Source organism: Oncorhynchus gorbuscha, linkage group LG25 (assembly GCF_021184085.1).
Source record: "Oncorhynchus gorbuscha isolate QuinsamMale2020 ecotype Even-year linkage group LG25, OgorEven_v1.0, whole genome shotgun sequence".
Lineage (NCBI taxonomy): Eukaryota > Metazoa > Chordata > Actinopteri > Salmoniformes > Salmonidae > Oncorhynchus > Oncorhynchus gorbuscha.
Window position 1 is genome coordinate 16,017,802 of NC_060197.1, and position 18,134 is coordinate 16,035,935.

The 18,134-nt window shown below is 46.5% G+C and overlaps 1 protein-coding gene across 3 annotated transcripts in view; it reads left to right on the forward strand.

Moving 5' to 3' along the window:
• The first annotated feature begins 23 nt into the window (after positions 1 to 23).
• LOC124014048 (ras association domain-containing protein 3-like) overlaps positions 24 to 18,134 on the forward strand; it is a 49,176-nt gene continuing 31,065 nt past the window's right edge. The window contains exons 1-2 of one of the 3 annotated variants that reach the window (XM_046328722.1): positions 24 to 477; positions 10,534 to 10,658. In XM_046328722.1, the coding sequence (XP_046184678.1) occupies positions 123 to 477; positions 10,534 to 10,658 (480 nt within the window). In that variant the 5' untranslated portion in view covers positions 24 to 122. Of the gene's footprint in view, positions 478 to 5,880; positions 6,132 to 8,766; positions 8,864 to 10,533; positions 10,659 to 18,134 lie in introns of those variants that run through there. The other 2 variants (XM_046328723.1, XM_046328724.1) reach the window with 2 other exon arrangements.

An 18,134-nucleotide genomic window follows, 5' to 3' on the forward strand; every position in this document is an offset into this window, starting at 1 on the left:
GAAGTACTCACCGATGCGCTACATCGCCTGATCGGCATATCACAGTTTAGCTGTGGATATCGCTAATAAATCAGCACTGAAGACTGAACTACAGTCGAGGGGAATTGTTCAACCCGCCTAGGATGTACCATTCGAAAGTCAAGGTAGTCCGAGCCGCCCGAAGGCATACCTCTACTCCAAGCAGGAGTCTGGAGAACATCGAGGCGGTCTGGTGCAAGATCAGAGCGGACTCGTTACCAAACCTCGAAGAGAGAAGACCGGAGCCGGTGAAGGTGATGCACCCCGCGGAGAACGGCTGCCCTGGCCGCGGCAGTAGGAAAAGGGGGTTCAAGCCCCCGGATGTGAGGACCATATTCTCCTCCAGTGAGAGAGATTCCCAGATGAGGGGGGAGGGACACACCTTCTACCTTGGTCTTTCGGGCGCATGGTGCGATGTTTGCCGCGTATACATCCTCCACTTCTCCCTGATGTGTTCAGGTGAGTTCTACAACTGTATTATGTTTCAGTTGAGATAGCTTGACTGTCTTAACATCGATATCATCTACTACAGCAGACAACATACTGGTTAACAGAGAGCCTCAAGGTATGAAGCTTATCAATTTAATTGATTTATCAACTGGATACCTAAACTGCCTTATGAAACTATACTTTCTTACAGGCTCCATACAATCTGGATATTAAGATATATTCATACCCCTTGGCTTATTACCCATTTTGCTGTGTTAAGCCAGAATTCAAAATTGTCTTTTTTGTCACCCATCTACATACAATGTTTTTTAGACATTTATTAAGACATGTATTCAGAGTTAAATACGGAAATATCTCAAATACACAGGTATTCACACCCCTGAGTCAATACTTTGTAGAAGCACCCTTTGGCAGCGACGATGTTTTCTGGTTTAAGTCTCCAAGAGCTTTCCACACCTGGATTGTGCAGTGTCTTCCCATTATTCTTAAAAACAATTCTTCAATTCTTTGCTTTGTCAAATTGATTGTTGATCATTGCTCGACAACCATGGAAAAAGTCAAGGGTTCGGAATACTTTATGTTGGTTGTACATGTTCAGGATGGCAACGTACAGTCTAGTCTACCTCTACACAGGGCTGGGCTCTACACACACACTCACACCGTGCTGATAAACTGGTTTATAAACTGGACATTTGTACACATGCTTTCCTCTCGGCTCAGCTTTCTCTGTATTCTTCCACTGATAGGCACTCACTTCCTCGATCTAATGTCCCAGGCACCTGTTTACTGATGATTGATACAGTACATTCTTGTTGCTACACCTATCATTGCTGCATTACTCCCCACTGGGCAAAAACTGGTTGAATCAACGTTGTTTCCACGTCATTTCAATCCCCCTAATCTATGTTATGACGTTGAATCAATGTGGGAAACTGATTGGATTTGCAAAAAGTCATCAATTTAAGGGCATTTCTTTTAACCTAAATCCAATGACATGGTGACATTTGTTGATTTCACATTAGTTGACAACTCGACCTTGAACTGACGTCTGTGCCCAGAGTGGTCCATTAGTCATCACACGTTGTACATTGATGGTTTCAAAGTGTAACAGTATAGCTTCCGTCCCTCTCCTCGCCCCTACCTGGGCACGAACCAGGGATTTGTTTAACAATTTCTTGGTTATTACATGATTACATTTGTGTTTACTTCATAGTTTTGATGTCGTCACTGTTTTTCTACAATGTAGAAAATAGTATGAATAAAGAAAAACCCTTGAATGAGTAGGTGTGTCCAAACTTTTGACTGGTACTGTATATGATGATTCTATGTGAGTGAGTGTGTGTAGACTCAGCATAATTGTATGTGCATAATACAGTTGAAGTCAGAAGTTTGCATACACCTTAGCCAAATACATTTAAACTCTGTTTTTCACAATTCCTGACATGTAATCCTTGTAAAGATTCCCTGTTTTAGGTCAGTTAGGATCACCACTTTATTTTAAGAATGTGAAATATCAGAATAATAGGAGAGAGAATGAGTTATTTCAGCTTTTATTTCTTTCATCACATTCCCAGTGAGTCAGAAGTTTGAATACACTCAATTAGTATTTGGTAGCATTGCCTTTAAATTGTTTAACTTTGGTCAAACGTTTTGGGTAGCCTTCCACAAGCTTCCCACAATAAGTTGGGTGGACGAGTCCTATATCGAACATAACCTAGAAGGCCGCTCAGTAAGGAAGAAGCCACTGCTCCAAAACCGCCATAAAAAAAAGCCAGACTACGGTACACATTAAAGAGTACACATTAAAGGAAAAGCATTCTGTCTCCTAGAGATGAACGTACTTTGGTGCGAAAAGTGCAAATCAATCCCAGAACAACAGCAAAGGACCTTGTGAAGATGCTGGAGCATTTAACATTTAACATTTAAGTCATTTAGCAGACGCTCTTATCCAGAGCGACTTACAAATTGGTGCATTCACCTTATGACATCCAGTGGAACAGTCACTTTACAATAGTGCATCTAAATCTTAAAGGGGGGGGGGAATACTTATCCTATCCTAGGTATTCCTTAAAGAGGTGGGGTTTCAGGTGTCTCCGGAAGGTGGTGATTGACTCCGCTGTCCTGGCGTCGTGAGGGAGTTTGTTCCACCATTGGGGGGCCAGAGCAGCGAACAGTTTTGACTGGGCTGAGCAGGAGCTGTACTTCCTCAGTGGTAGGGAGGCGAGCAGGCCAGAGGTGGATGAACGCAGTGCCCTTGTTTGGGTGTAGGGCCTGATCAGAGCCTGGAGGTACTGAGGTGCCGTTCCCCTCACAGCTCCATAGGCAAGCACCATGGTCTTGTAGCGGATATAGGTACAAAAGTATCTATATCCACAGTAAAACAAGTCCTTTAACGACATACCCTGAAAGGCCGCTCAGCAAGGAAGAAGCCACTGCTCCAAAACCACCATAAACTACGGTTTGCAACTGCACATGGGGACAAAGATCGTACTTTTTGGAGAAATGTCTTCTGGTCTGATGAAACAAAAATAAAACTGTTTGCTCATAATGACCCCACAAAAAGGGGGAGGCTTGCAAGCTGAAGAACACCATCCCAACCGGGAAGCACGGGGGTGGCAGTATCATGTTGTGGGAGTGCTTTGCTGCAGAAGGGACTGGTGCCCTTCACAAAATAGATGGCATCATGAGGTAGGAGAATTATGTGGATATGTTGAAGCAACATCTCAAGACATCAGTCAGGAAGTTAAAGCTTGGTTGCAAACAGGTCTTCCAAATGGACAATGACCCCAAGCATACTTCCCAAAATTGTGGCAAAATGACTCACAAAGCCCTGACCTACAATCCTATAGGAAATGTGTGGGCCGAACTGAAAAAGTGTGTGCGAGCAAGGAGGCTGCAAACCTGACTCAGTTACACCAGCTTTGTCAGGAGGAATGGGCCAAAATTCATCCAACTTATTGTGGGATGCTTGTGGAAGAGTAACTGAACCGTTTGACCCAAGTTAAACAATTTAAAGGCAATGCTAAGAAATACAAATTGAGTGAATGTAAACTTCTGACCCACGGGAATGTGATGAAAGAAATAAAAGCTGAAATAAATCATTCTCTCTACTATTATTCTGACATCTCACGTTCTTAAAATAAAACAGGGAATTTTTACTAGGATTAAATGTCAGGAATTGTGATATATCAGTTTTATATTTTTTATAAATTAGCTCAAATGTCTTTGCTTAGTCATTATGGGGTATTGTGTGTAGATTGATGAGGGAAAAATACTATTTTGGAATAAGGCTGTTACGTAACAAAATGTAGAAAAAGTCAAGGGGTCTGAATCTTTCTGAAGGCACTGTATGTGATGGGATTAATGGACAGTATGTGGATCAAATATGTACACTATCTGAAGAATACGCTGCATACAGTAGTATATTTTCAGCAATAGTTGAATAGGATGGACCGGACGAGAATACAGTATATTCATATGAAATGGGTAAAACAGTATGTGAACATTATTAAAGTGACCAGTGTTCCATGTCTATGTACATAGGGCAGCAGCATCTAAGGTAACCATGTGGTAGCCAGCTAGTGACAGTGACTAAGTTCAGGGCAGGGTACTGGGTGGAGGCTGACTAGTGATGGCTATTTAACAGTCTGATGGCCTTGAGATGGAAGCTGTTTTTCGGTCCCAGCTTTGATGCACCAGTACTGACCTCGCCTTCTGGTTGATTGCGGGGCTCGGGTGGCCTTGATTATGTTTTTGGCCTTCCTGTGACACAAGGTGCTGTAGATGTCCTGGAAGACAGGCAGAGTGCCCCCAGTGATGCGTTGGGCAGACCGCACCACCCTCCGGAGAGCCCTCCGGAGTTGCCCTACCAGGCGTTGATACAGACCGACAGGATGCTCTCAATTGTGCACCTGTAAAAGTCTGTGAGATTCCTAGGTGCCAAGCCTATTTTCTACAGCCTCGTGAGGTTCTTCACCACACTATCTGTGTGGGTGGACCATTTAAGATTTTCAGTGATGTGTACGCCGAGGAACTTGAAGCTTTTCACCTTCTCCACTGTGGCTCCGTAGATGTGGATGGTGGCTTGCTCCCTCTGCTGTCTCCTGAAGCCCACAATCAGCTCCTTCATTTTGTTGACGTTGAGAAAGAGGTTATTTTCCTGGCACCACTCCACCAGGACCCTTGCCTCCTCCCTGTAGGCTGTCGCGTCATTGTTGGTAATCAGGCGTACCACTGTTGTGTCATCTGCAAACTTGATGATTGAGTTGGAGGTGTGCGTGGCCATGCATTCATGGGTGAACAGGGAGTACAGGAGGGAGCTGAGCACGCACCCTTGTGGGGCTCCTGTGTTGAGGATCAGCATAGTGGAGGTGTTGTTGGCTACCTTCACCACCTGGGAGCGGCCCGTCACAAAGTTCAGGACCCAGTTCCACAGGGCTGGATTCAGACTCAGGGCCCCGAGCTTGAAGGGTACTATGGTGTTGAAGCCTGAGCTGTAGTTATTGAACAGCATTCTTGCGTAAGTGTTCCTCATGTCCAGATGGATAGTGCAGTGCGATGGCGATTGTATCACCCGTAGATATATTGGGGCGGTATTTATCCCTGTCATTCCCACAGAACCATTGGCCTTATAAGCCCAAATGGTCAGCTAGGCCTGTGGGCCTCGTCCAAAGCCATTTACATGGAGAGGTGAGAAGTTGGTGAAATTAGATTAGACACAGAGGAGATGGGGGATTAACATGACCATTCATTCTCCACAGGGAAGTGTTAGAGACCTGTTGTGCTCCTGGATTGGAAATAATTTGTTGTAATTCCCCATGACTAGATCAGTTTTCATTCTCCACTGAAGACTGTGTGTGTCTCTGTGTGTGTCTCTGTGTGTACTTGCCTGCCTGCGTGTGTGTTTGCCCTAGCGCCCAGCTGCTGTTTGTGCAGGTGCAGTGACAGTGTGGCTCCAGAAGACACTACTCTCTCATTGTGACAGGTTAATGACCCATCACAATGACCACACACACTTTATGTATTACTATCCTTGTGGGACCTAAAATGTATTTAAATTCATAATCCTATTTACCCTAAACCTGACCTTAACCCCTAACCCTAACTCCTTCACCTAACCCCTAATTGTAACCATAACCCGTAACCCAACCCCTAAAATAGCCTTTTTCCTTGTTTTACTAGCCTTATGGGGATTTCCAGTACTCACGAGGATAGTAATCCTCACACACACACACACGCACACGCACGCACGCACGCACGCACAGGGTGAATGGGGGGGGCAACAGTAAGGGGAGGGACTAGCACAGGCCAGACATGACACAGAAAAGCCAGACCGGGCAGGATAGAGGGGGAGAAAGAGAGGAGGAGAAAGAGGGTAGAGAGGGGCCAGAGTGAAAGACAGTCTGTGATTTGCAGGACCGGGGCAACCTTATGTTGGATCTGCGCAGTGCTCTCTGCAAAATGGAGCCCACTATGTATGCGTTGGAACCTGGGTGTGTGAGCATATGAGTGTGTGTGAGCGCTCTGTGTGAGTGAATGAGCAATGGGGCTGGCTAAAGGATTTGGGAGGACTCTGAGGAGGTTATCAGGTTTCTTCTTCCGTGTTCCCAAACTGATCCGCCGCTCTGGACGCCTGGAACTAAGCCTGCTTTGGAGGAACTCTGGTGAGTCTGTGTGTGTGTCCGTGTGTGGGTGACTACGTTTGTATAGGAGAGTGTGTGTACCTGGGCCTGTGTTTAGCCAACCCCAGAGCATGGTGGTAAGGCAGACAGATGGTTTGGTGTCCCTTAGAGGCCATGAGCTGAGAGATAAAATAAGTGTATAAACACATTGTTTAGGGACCTACAGTTCAGGTCCACAGATGCAGTGTTGTGTCCACAGACAGATCACTCAATGTCATCCCTGACCTGTCATGAAACACCCAAGACTCAGCACAAACACTTTGTGTGGAAGCCAGGCAGGTAAACAGACAGACAGACTCTGCAGAGAGACCGAAAGACAGAGGAAGGGATACCCGTGAGAGGGAGAGTGGAAGATATGCACGTTCCATAATTGAGTGTGTGTGCATTTCAGTTAGGTGTTTAGCAGCCATGTGTGAAAAGGCTCTTAAGTGCTGAGGGAATGGGTTTAGTCCCGTCGCTGGTGTCTATGGGGAACGGATTACCGTTGACTTAGGAAAACAACACTACCACAGTGGAATGACAACCCTTCCGTCTCCTCCACTGACAGTCAGCACGGTCTGAGACCACCTGCTGTCCTGGCAGTGTGTATGTGTGTTTTTGGTGCGGTGTGTTTTGTTAGTGGGGGCCTGAGTGGAGCCGGATAGGAATGAGAGACGTGGAATTCCGAATTGAAGTCTCAGAATGTGGAATGGGGAACTAAGAGGGCTGTTAAGTTTGCGCAATGCTGCTTCAAGAAGGATATCTATTTTCTACAGTCTAAAGAAAGCGCAGGAACAAATACAACGCACCACCTGTCTGGACTAGACACACAAACACACAGCTCTCCAGCCCCAGACCATTCTACTCCTATTTACAGTCCAGAGCCTTAGTGTCATACCAACTGCCTCAGTAAGTTGATCACGTCGACCCACAGCCCAGATACAGCTATTGTGCCTACTGAGTCACAAGGCTTCACTCCAGCTTTGATTACAGGATGAGAAAAATATATCTCACTCACACACACACGTGCGCGCACACACGCGCGCGCACACACACACACACACACACACACACACACACACACACACACACACACACACACACACACACACACACACACACACACACACACACACACACACACACACACACACACACACACACACACACACACACACACACACACACACACACACACACACACACTCCATCCCCAAACACGCACACAGGTCTACCTGGTCACAGTGGGACTCCAAGAAGAGTAGGCTTGAGTACTGTTATGTCTTCTGCAACCACACAGTGTCCTGTGGGTGAAGGTCTGGCCCTCTCTTACTTGCTTTTAAAACCAAGGCTATGGTCTTTACATGTTGGGATTGATACTGCAAGATGTGTGTGTTGTGGGGAGGGGGAGGCAGAGTTTGGCTGAATTGGCTCTTGGCACGTCAGTGAGAAGGTCGCCACAGGTTCCTCATCTCTCCTCCCAGCACACAGAGACATGGTTAGACAGCCAGCTCTAAATACTACACACAGCTGACACTGGCTAGGCTCAGGGGCGAGTGGTGTTGGTACGCATCTGTTTGTGGAGTGTGTTGTTGTTCTTTGTGGGAGTGTGGGAAGATGCTGACTTGCGCTCTGTTCTCCTCGCAGCTCCACTGATTAAGTCCGATCGATTGGTTTTGCCTGGCTGATTACAGGAAGGGCTATTATCAACGAGACAGCACAGCTATACCACCCACACACACAACACTCCCCACAGGCCCAGGAGACTCCCAGAGAGAAAAAAAGTGCTTAACTCATCAGACAGACAGTAAAAATCATCATCAGATGTCAGTCTTTTGCAGTTGTGTAAGACATGGAAGTGTGTTTTATGTCTCCCCACTGGGGCGAGACAAATCTCCTCTAAGTTCATGCATCACAGGCATAGGGCCTTATGTCTGATGACATAGCCTGTGGTGGTGTTTGTTATTATGTCATGGTGTCGTGGACGGACAGTGTAACGTTTCCTATCTGGTTCTGTCCCAGCGCCAGGGCCTAGCTGAGACAATACCCAGGCTTTGCCTAATTGTATCGAGAGCTACATAGGGTTAGCGAGTGTTAGGGCAGGAAGCCTAGCAGACAAGAGCTGACCACCCTCTTTGTGTGCTGGTGAGCTCAGAGAGGAGCATCCCTGGCCTACACCCACACACACGTATGCACACACTCTCTCGCACACATGCACGCACGCTCGGACACACACTCTCTCTCTCTCTCCCCCCTCCATATCTCCCTCTCTCTTCTCTCCTACTGTCTGTGTGTCCATCACTGTGACCCACTGAGCCTCCATTTGACAGGCAAATCACCCACTCAGCACTACCATACATAGAGAGTGGGAGGGGGAGACCGAGAGTGAGTGGGCGAGTGTGAGAGAGAAAGCGAGAGAGAGTGGTAGCAGCTAGGCAAATGAGTCTCTGTGTAGGTCTGGGCTGGCGAGGGAGGTGGGGGGTTCCCAGTCCATACAGGCTATTGTTCCTGATGCTTGTTGTGCCTGTGTTGTAAGAGAGTGAGTGCGTCGAAGCTGGGCCTGTTGCTACTGGCCAGTGGTGGTACAGTGTGCGCAGTGGTCAAGGAGTATTGGGAGAGCTTCAGAGAGAAGAGTGTGTGAGGCAGGAGGGAAATGGTGTGCTGGTCGGGGATGGGAGCAGCCATCTGTAGACTGTCGGTGAAGCTCAGCCGGCAGGTGAAAAGGAGGTCCTCAGGTAAGAGAGGAGACACAGACAAACGCACGCGCACAGGCCACTCTGTTCCTGTACACCGGTGCTAACAACGAGGACTCGCTGGATGTTCTGTACTCTGCAGAGGGAGTGTCACAGTGATGTGTAATGTATTCTGTGTTATTAGCGGTCTCTCCCTGTCTCTCCTCCACACTGGGTTAATTCTAAGTGGGCTGCTGGATGCTGGCCAAGCCGGCGCAGAGAACGAGAGGGGAAAGAGAAAGAAAGAGAGGACACATTAGAGATTCCATAAACCTTTTTGTTCTGCCGCGGCGGAGTTACAGTGTGCACGGGAGGAAGTTTGTGTGTCACTTGTAGACTTTTCCCCGGCCTGTCAGACAGACCTGATCGAAGGGCAGCGGAACAGTTCCCCTTGTTCTTTGTCACTCCGATGTCTTATCATGTTTACATTTATCTTGCACGTGGAATAGTTTGGAATCGTGACTTCTGTTTCACTTGGCTGAGCTGAATGTTTTTTCGAGAGCTCAGCTGAAAGATTTTTTTGCAATGGTGACTGTGAACGGGGTCGGCGTTTGCATACTGTGGACAACCTCATTTCCATCTCGTCCTTTCCCTCCAGACACAACACAACCTCGTCTGGTTATTCATTGCTGTTGCTGGAGACCCGAGCCTGGAGTCCCAGGGAATACTTGCGTAGCAGTTTGGGGCTGCGTTACAGATGAAATAAGTTAGTGGCTGGGTTACAGATGAAATAAGTTAGTGGCTGGGTTACAGATGAAATAAGTTAGTGGCTGGGTTACAGATGAAATAAGTTAGTGGCTGGGTTACAGATGAAATAAGTTAGTGGCTGGGTTACAGATGAAATAAGTTAGTGGCTGGGTTACAGATGAAATAAGTTAGTGGCTGCGTTACAGATGAAATAAGTTAGTGGCTGGGTTACAGATGAAATAAGTTAGTGGCTGGGTTACAGATGAAATAAGTTAGTGGCTGGGTTACAGATGAAATAAGTTAGTGGCTGGGTTACAGATGAAATAAGTTAGTGGCTGGGTTACAGATGAAATAAGTTAGTGGCTGGGTTACAGATGAAATAAGTTAGTGGCTGGGTTACAGATGAAATAAGTTAGTGGCTGGGTTACAGATGAAATAAGTTAGTGGCTGGGTTACAGATGAAATAAGTTAGTGGCTGGGTTACAGATGAAATAAGTTAGTGGCTGGGTTACAGATGAAATAAGTTAGTGGCTGGGTTACAGATGAAATAAGTTAGTGGCTGGGTTACAGATGAAATAAGTTAGTGGCTGGGTTACAGATGAAATAAGTTAGTGGCTGGGTTACAGATGAAATAAGTTAGTGGCTGGGTTATACATGTTCTTTGGTTATGGATGAAACCTGTTGGCGGAGTGTTTAACATAGTACTTGTGACCTGAGTGAATCCACGGGTCTCTGTTAATGGTCACGCTGCTATTGAGTCAAACACGGATGAAATATTTGAACTCCTTCTGGCAAGGAAGTGGCAGGAGTCTTCAAGAGGTGGAGGAATAACTCGAAGTATGAAACGAGGGTATTTGGTGCAGTGTTGAACGCCGCCCGCTCCGTTGACACACACCGCGAGACAATGCGGGCTCTATGAGTCTGCCAGGTCAGGTCAGAGTGTGCTCTTTACAATTATTTAACCAACTCCTCTCCTCCTGCTCCAGGGTGTAAGTATACGTGTCACCCAGAGTGTCGGGAGCGAGTGTCATTGGACTGTCACCCCGGCGGTCCTGTTGCCGTTGACACCCCCCTCAGCCAGGACCACCTTAACAACAACACACCGGCCATTGTGAGTACCCACCTTCTCTCTCACTCCTTCTGTGTGTCTGTGTTGTCTAATTAAAGGGTCAACACTTTGTTCCTTGAGATGAGTGCTGATATTATATTCTGTGATGGTCACATTATGACTGTATTTCGTGTGTTTTACCACAAGGGGGCGTTAGAGTGCATAGAATGAGTATTCACCCTGCCTGTGATTACAGTGAGTGACTGAGACATAGTTCACCAAAGTACCACCAGATGACGCTCTCTCTGTCTCTATACTGTATCTCTTGTCATAGAACTCTTGGCTGGAGTGAGTGACTGTTTGGGGGATGTGTTGCTCTTAGGGTTTTTTGGGGGGATAAATGGCTTGGCTCTGGGTACTCTGATGGTATCATAGTGAAGGGTGCGTGTTTGGGATTAGCTAGGTGGGGCCAATGCTTTGAGACCAGCTGTCCATGTCATTCTCTATATAATAGGAAAGGGAACTGGAAAGTGGGGGATACCTAGTCAGTTGTACAACTGAATGTCTTCAATTGAAATGTGTCTTCCGCATTCAACCCAACTCCTCTGAATCAGATAGGTGCGGGGCGGGCTGCCTTAATCGACATCCACGTCTTCGAGGCCCACGTCTTCGGGGCCCGGGGAACAGCTGGTTAACTGCCTTGCTCAAGGGCAGAACGACATGTTTTTACCTTGTCAGCTCGGGGATTCGATCCAGCAACCTTTCGGTTACTGGCCCAATCAAATCAAATGTATAAGTGCTATACAGAAACCCAAGCCTAAAACCCCCCAAACAGCAAGCGATGCAGGTGTAGAAGCACGGTGGCTAGGAAAAATTCCCTAGAAAGGCCAAAACCTAGGAAGAAACCTAGAGAGGAACCAGGCTATGAGGGGTGGCCAGTCCTCATCAAATCAAATCACATTTTCTTTGTCACATACACATGGTTAGCAGATGTTAATGCGAGTGTAGCGAAATGCTTGTGCTTCTAGTTCCGACAATACAGTAATAACCAACGAGTAACCTAACCTAACAATTCCACAACAACTACCTTATACACACAAGTGTAAAGGGTTGGAGAATATGTACATGTAAATATATGAATGAGTGATGGTACAGAACGGCATAGGCAAGATGCAGTAGATGGTATAGAGTACAGTATATACATATGAGATGAGTAATGTAGGGTATGTAAACATAAAGTGGCATTGTTTAAAGTGCTAGTGATACATGTATTACATAAAGATGGCAAGATGCAGTAGATGGTATAGTGTACAGTATATACTGTACAAATGAGATGAGTAGTGTAGGGTACTCTAAACATTATTTTACATTTACATTTAAGTCATTTAGCAGACGCTCTTATCCAGAGCGACTTACAAATTGGTGCATTATATTAAGTGCCATTGTTTAACGTGGCTAGTGATAACTTTTTACATCAATTATTCCATTATTAAAGTGGCTGGAGTTGAGTCTATGTTGGCAGCAGCCACTCAATGTTAGTGGTGGCTGTTTAACAATCTGATGGCCTTGAGATAGAAGCTGTTTTTCAGTCTCTCGGTCCCTGCTTTGATGCACCAACTGACATCTACTCAGTTTACTCTGGATGTGCTGGGTGGAGATTATAACAGAACATGGCAAAGATATTCAAATGTTCATAAATGACCAGCATGGTCAAATAATAATAATCACAGTAGTTGTCGAGGGTGCAACAAGTCAGCACCGCACGAGTAAATGTCAGTTGGCTTTTCATAGCCAATCATTCAGAGTATCTCTACAGCTCCTGCTGTCTCTAGAGAGTTGAAAACAGCAGGTCTGGAACAGGTAGCACGTCCGTTGAACAGCTCAGGGTTCCATAGCCGCAGGCAGAACAGTTGAAACTGGAGCAGCAGCACGGCCAGGTGGACTGGGGACAGCAAGGAGTCATCATGCCAGGTAGTCCTGAGGCATGGTCCTAGGGCTCAGGTCCTCCGAGAGAGAGAAAGAAAGAGAGAAAGACAGAATTAGAGAGAGCATACTTAAGTTCACACAGGACACCGGATAAGACAGGAGAAATACTCCAGATAACCACTAAGCTAATAGCCCCGGAGTCATCGTGTGTGCGTGCGCATTCTAAACTACCCGGTCCTGTAGCACACACAACAGCAACATGAGCCGGCTGCCACATATAGCGGTGGTTGTTTTGGGTGGCCTCACACACATTTCTGTCCTCTGTGGTCCCAGGAGAATCGAAAGGTGTGTGGGGGGGGGGGGGCCTGTCCCTAAGTCCATGAGCCTTGGTCAACCTAATGTACACAAGCATGCACACACACACACAACTCTCGTGTGGGATGGATGGATGGATGGAAAGAGTGAGGGCATTACGCCATATAGACACACCCCTGGATCATATTCTATTATGACACAAGGCGAGACCCAGATGCAGACACAGGAGGCAGACGGTTGGAGCCTTACAATATTTATTAATCCAATAGGGTAAGGCAAGAGAATGGTCGTGGACAGGCAAAAAGGGTCAAAACCAGTTCAGAGTCCAAAAGGTACCAAAGGGCAGGCAGAATCAAGGTCAGAGCAGGAAGGATGATCAGGCAGGCGGGAACGTAGTCCAGAGTCAGGCAGGGGTCAAAACCAGGAAGACTAGCAAAAAGAGAATAGCAAAAAGAGTACGGTAAATACACGCTGGTTGACTTGAATAACCTACTGGCACAGAGAGACAGGAAACACAGGGATAAATACACTGGGGAGAATAAGCGACACCTGGAGGGGGTGGAGACAATCACAAGGACAGGTGAAACAGACCAGGGCGTGACATATTCAGCATGTCAGGGATCTTCAACTCTGTCAAAAACAATCTGTGAAACAGTTTAGTGGTGAGATGTTAGCTCAGCAGAAACCTGGGACCAGTGCTGAACAGTGCAGCTGAGACATGCAGATGTCTGTCGTTGTTGTTTCACAGTGTCGTGTTTCTGTTTCTGTGTTAATCTGTGGTTGGGTGTGTGTGTCTGTGTGTCGTCTGTGTCTCTGTGTGCGTGTGTGCGTGCGTGCGTGCGGCCGGGTCAGACAGCGGGAGGCATTGTTGGGTTTTGATCAAACTCTCCCATGTGACTGCCCAGAACCAGGTTCCTATATTTATATGATCCTTTATTATCCTTCTATAAAGTACTCTGAACCTCCCAGTAGACCGTAGCTCTATCTCTGTCCAACTCTCTGTCTCTGCTCTGTGGTCTGTGGTTCCAACTCTCCTGAAATGGACAGATAATGATATGAACCCATGAGACAGGAAATGTCTCGGTGAAGGAAATGGAATCGGAGAGAGGCTGGATGGATGGATGGATCTTCTCAGCCTCTGTTATACCCAGAGGACACAGACACAGGAAGACAATGAGCTCCTTATCCTAGTTTAGAAGAGTCTGTAATAAACTAGGAATAGAGAGGGCCTCTACAATATTACTCAGTAACTATCATGATTAATAGATGAAACACCAAGTGGTTGTATGTATGTATGTATGTATGTATGTATGTATGTATGTATGTATGTATGTATGTATGTATGTATGTATGTATGTATGTATGTATGTAGGTATGTAGGTAGGTAGGTAGGTAGGTAGGTAGGTAGGTAGGTAGGTAGGTAGGTAGGTAGGTAGGCCTGCCTGCCTGCCTGCCTGCCTGCCTGCCTGCCTGCCTGCCTGCCTGCCTGCCTGCCTGCCTCTGCCTCTGCCTGCCTGCCTGCCTGCCTGCCTGCCTGCCTGCCTGTCTGTCTGTCTGTCTGTCTGTCTGTCTGTCTGTCTGTCTGTCTGTCTGTCTGTCTGTCTGTCTGTCTGTCTGTCTGTCTGTCTGTCTGTCTGTCTGGACGTACAGTGGGGCAAAAAAGTATTTAGTCAGCCACCAATTGTGCAAGTTCTCCCACTTAAAAAGATGAGAGAGGCCTGTAATTTTTATCATAGGTACACATCAACTATGACAGACAAAATAAGAAAGAAAATCCAGAAAATCACATTGTAGGATTTTTTATGAATTTATTTGCAAATTATGGTGGAAAATAAGTATTTGGTCACCTACAAACAAGCAAGATTTCTGGCTCTCACAGACCTGTAACTTCTTCTTTAAGAGGCCCCTCTGTCCTCCAATCGTTACCTGTATCAATGGCACCTGTTTGAACTTGTTATCAGTATAAAAGACACCTGTCCACAACCTCAATCAGTCACACTCCAAACTCCACTATGGCCAAGACCAAAGAGCTGTCAAAGGACACCAGAAACAAAATTGTAGACCTGCACCAGGCTGGGAAGACTGAAGAACCACACGGGGGGACCTAGTGAATGACCTGCAGAGAGCTGGGATCAAAGTAACAAAGCCTACCATCAGTAACACACTACGCTGTCAGGGACTCAAATCCTGCAGTGCCAGACGTGTCCCCCTGATTAGGTCAGTACATGTCCAGGCCCGTCTGAAGTTTGCTAGAGAGCATTTGGATGATCCAGAAGAAGATTGGGAAAATGTCATATGGTCAGATGAAACCAAAATAGAACTTTTTGGTAAAAACTCAACTCGTCGTGTTTGGCGGACAAAGAATGCTGAGTTGCATCCAAAGAACACCATACCTACTGTGAAGCATGGGGTGAAACATCATGCTTTGGGGCTGTTTTTCTGCAAAGGGACCAGGACGACTGATCCGTGTAAAGGAAAGAATGAATGGGGCCACGTATCATGAGATTTTGAGTGAAAACCTCCTTCCATCAGCAATGGCATTCAAGATGAAACGTGGCTGGGTCTTTCAGCATGACAATGATCCCAAACACACCGCCCGGGCAACTTACTGTAGATGTTGATGTCGGGTTTTTATTGTTACGTGGTTGTTGTGAGGGAGCGGGTCAGAGTTCAGCCCAGATTGGTTCATCATGTTACTGTTTTACAGACAGGGTGTTCCAGTTATTTCAATGTTCCCTCTCTGTGTCAAACTGGGCAGATAAAGATGTACGATAACATCTTCAACACACCAGACATCCCCAGGCTTTCCCTATAACCCAGCTACCTCTGATAGACAGTGTTTCCTATCAGCAGACATAGCAGACATGACTGTCTGGATCAAAGAATCGTCTGGGACTCTACAGTGAACTCTATTGAACTAGAATGTCTATCACTACTAGTCAGTGGTCATCCCAGTCCCTTATGGTTCCAGCTTAGCTCCCCTATCATTCACAGCCCTACAAGAAAACCTTATGTCGAGCCACAAGACAGAGTGGCTTCTGTGCCACGATCACAATCAAAACCCTATCACGATCACAGCCTGAGGACTTCCAGGTCAGCCTGTAAAAACTGGATGTATTATTGTTTCTTATCTGCACCTCCTCTCCCCTGTTTCCCATCGTCTCCCATCTTTCCTGCCAGTCTGTAGTGTAATCAGTGAGTCATTGTGATGTGACCTGAGGAGAGGATACGTCCATGTTGTTGACAGAGCCAACAGCTCATCAGAGCCTGCGTCTAATCCAAGTGTGACGAGGGGATAATCTCACCTGATGTTTTATGTTGCCTGTAGTGGCTGTGTGTTTTAACTGTAGCGTCTCTGTGCTTCCCCCTCAGTGTCTATAGGTAGTGTTTGTGCTTCCCCCTCAGTGTCTATAGGTAGTGTTTGTGCTTCCCCCTCAGTGTCTATAGGTAGTGTTTGTGCTTCCCCCTCAGTGTCTATAGGTAGTGTTTGTGCTTCCCCCTCAGTGTCTATAGGTAGTGTTTGTGCTTCCCCCTCAGTGTCTATAGGCAGTGTTTGTGCTTCCCCCTCGGTGTCTATAGGTAGTGTTTGTGCTTCCCCCTCAGTGTCTATAGGTAGTGTTTGTGCTTCCCCCTCAGTGTCTATAGGTAGTGTTTGTGCTTCCCCCTCAGTGTCTATAGGTAGTGTTTGTGCTTCCCCCTCAGTGTCTATAGGTAGTGTTTGTGCTTCCCCCTCAGTGTCTATAGGTAGTGTTTGTGCTTCCCCCTCAGTGTCTATAGGTAGTGTTTGTGCTTCCCCCTCAGTGTCTATAGGTAGTGTTTGTGCTTCCCCCTCAGTGTCTATAGGCAGTGTTTGTGCTTCCCCCTCAGTGTCTATAGGCAGTGTTTGTGCTTCCCCCTCAGTGTCTATAGGTAGTGTTTGTGCTTCCCCCTCAGTGTCTATAGATAGTGTTTGTGCTTCCCCCTCAGTGTCTATAGGTAGTGTTTGTGCTTCCCCCTCAGTGTCTATAGATAGTGTTTGTGCTTCCCCCTCAGTGTCTATAGGTAGTGTTTGTGCTTCCCCCTCAGTGTCTATAGTGTTTGTGCTTCCCCCTCAGTGTCTATAGGTAGTGTTTGCGCTTCCCCCTCAGTGTCTATAGGCAGTGTTTGTGCTTCCCCCTCAGTGTCTATAGGTAGTGTTTGCGCTTCCCCCTCAAATATACAGACAGAGTGGGGACCTGATGATTCTAAGCCCTGTGTCCATCTAAGGGCCAGACAAAGGAGCCACAGTTAGTTACTGTATATGGGGCATAAGGCAGGGAGAGAGCAGGTCTATTGTGACTCTTTAAGCGAGTCCTGACCTGCCTATAGTATTATGCCTGTGTGCAGTCGCTGTTCCTGTGTTGTCTGCAGTTATGAGTAGGATAAAGTTGCCCCCATACATTTATAGATCTGTGCCCATGGGCTGATCGTAGGGTAGCCAATGGTGTGGTATGAATCGGGTCTGTGTGTGTTTATGTTTACAATGCTGCCTTGGACTCTGCCCACCGTATCTACCCGTATAATCGCTGCCTCCTCCTCCCGCTCCTCTCCAATAAGATTCCACTGCAAATGGCACACATTCGTCACTGATAAAGGTATAAATGTACAAAATGAACGTTGAAAGACTTGAGATTCAACTAGATTTGAGAAAACCGAGAGCGTGTGAAGTGGATAGTGTTGATCTGGCTGTGTTGGCAACGACGAGTGTAGAATTATGGGCAGCCGCTCAATTCCCCAAAGAGTAAGTATGTTACCCAGTATAATAGTCCCTTTGATCTCTCCGGGGTCAACGTTGGGTGCCAGGTTCTTTTCCGTTTGAAGTGCAAAATGGAGGGTGGTTTGTGAAGCTCAGAAACCAGTTAAATGAAATACAGTAGTCTGCACATAACTAATAACTTTTTGTTATTGTAGTTGTGAGCTTGTGGAAATTAGGTAACTACAGAAGCAAAGGTGGAATATATTACAGTAGCATAGTGTCCGTATCCAAGCATTCCTATGGTGTTTGCTCATGAGTGAGTGGCGCTTCTTGGCTGTCAGAGAATGTTGTGAGTTACTGTGCCTCAGAGGAAGAGAGGCAGCAGATATATTTCAACACACACACTCACTCCAATGCACTCAGTGCCTCAGAAGAAACACAGGAGAAGTCATAGTTGAGTCACTCAGGCCTTATTTGGCGAAGTCAAAGGGGGGTAGGGACAGGTATCCAGTACTATTGTGGGGTAATCTAACCTTGTATATGGCCACAGGTGTTTTAAAAAAAACTCATCAATCTACACCAAT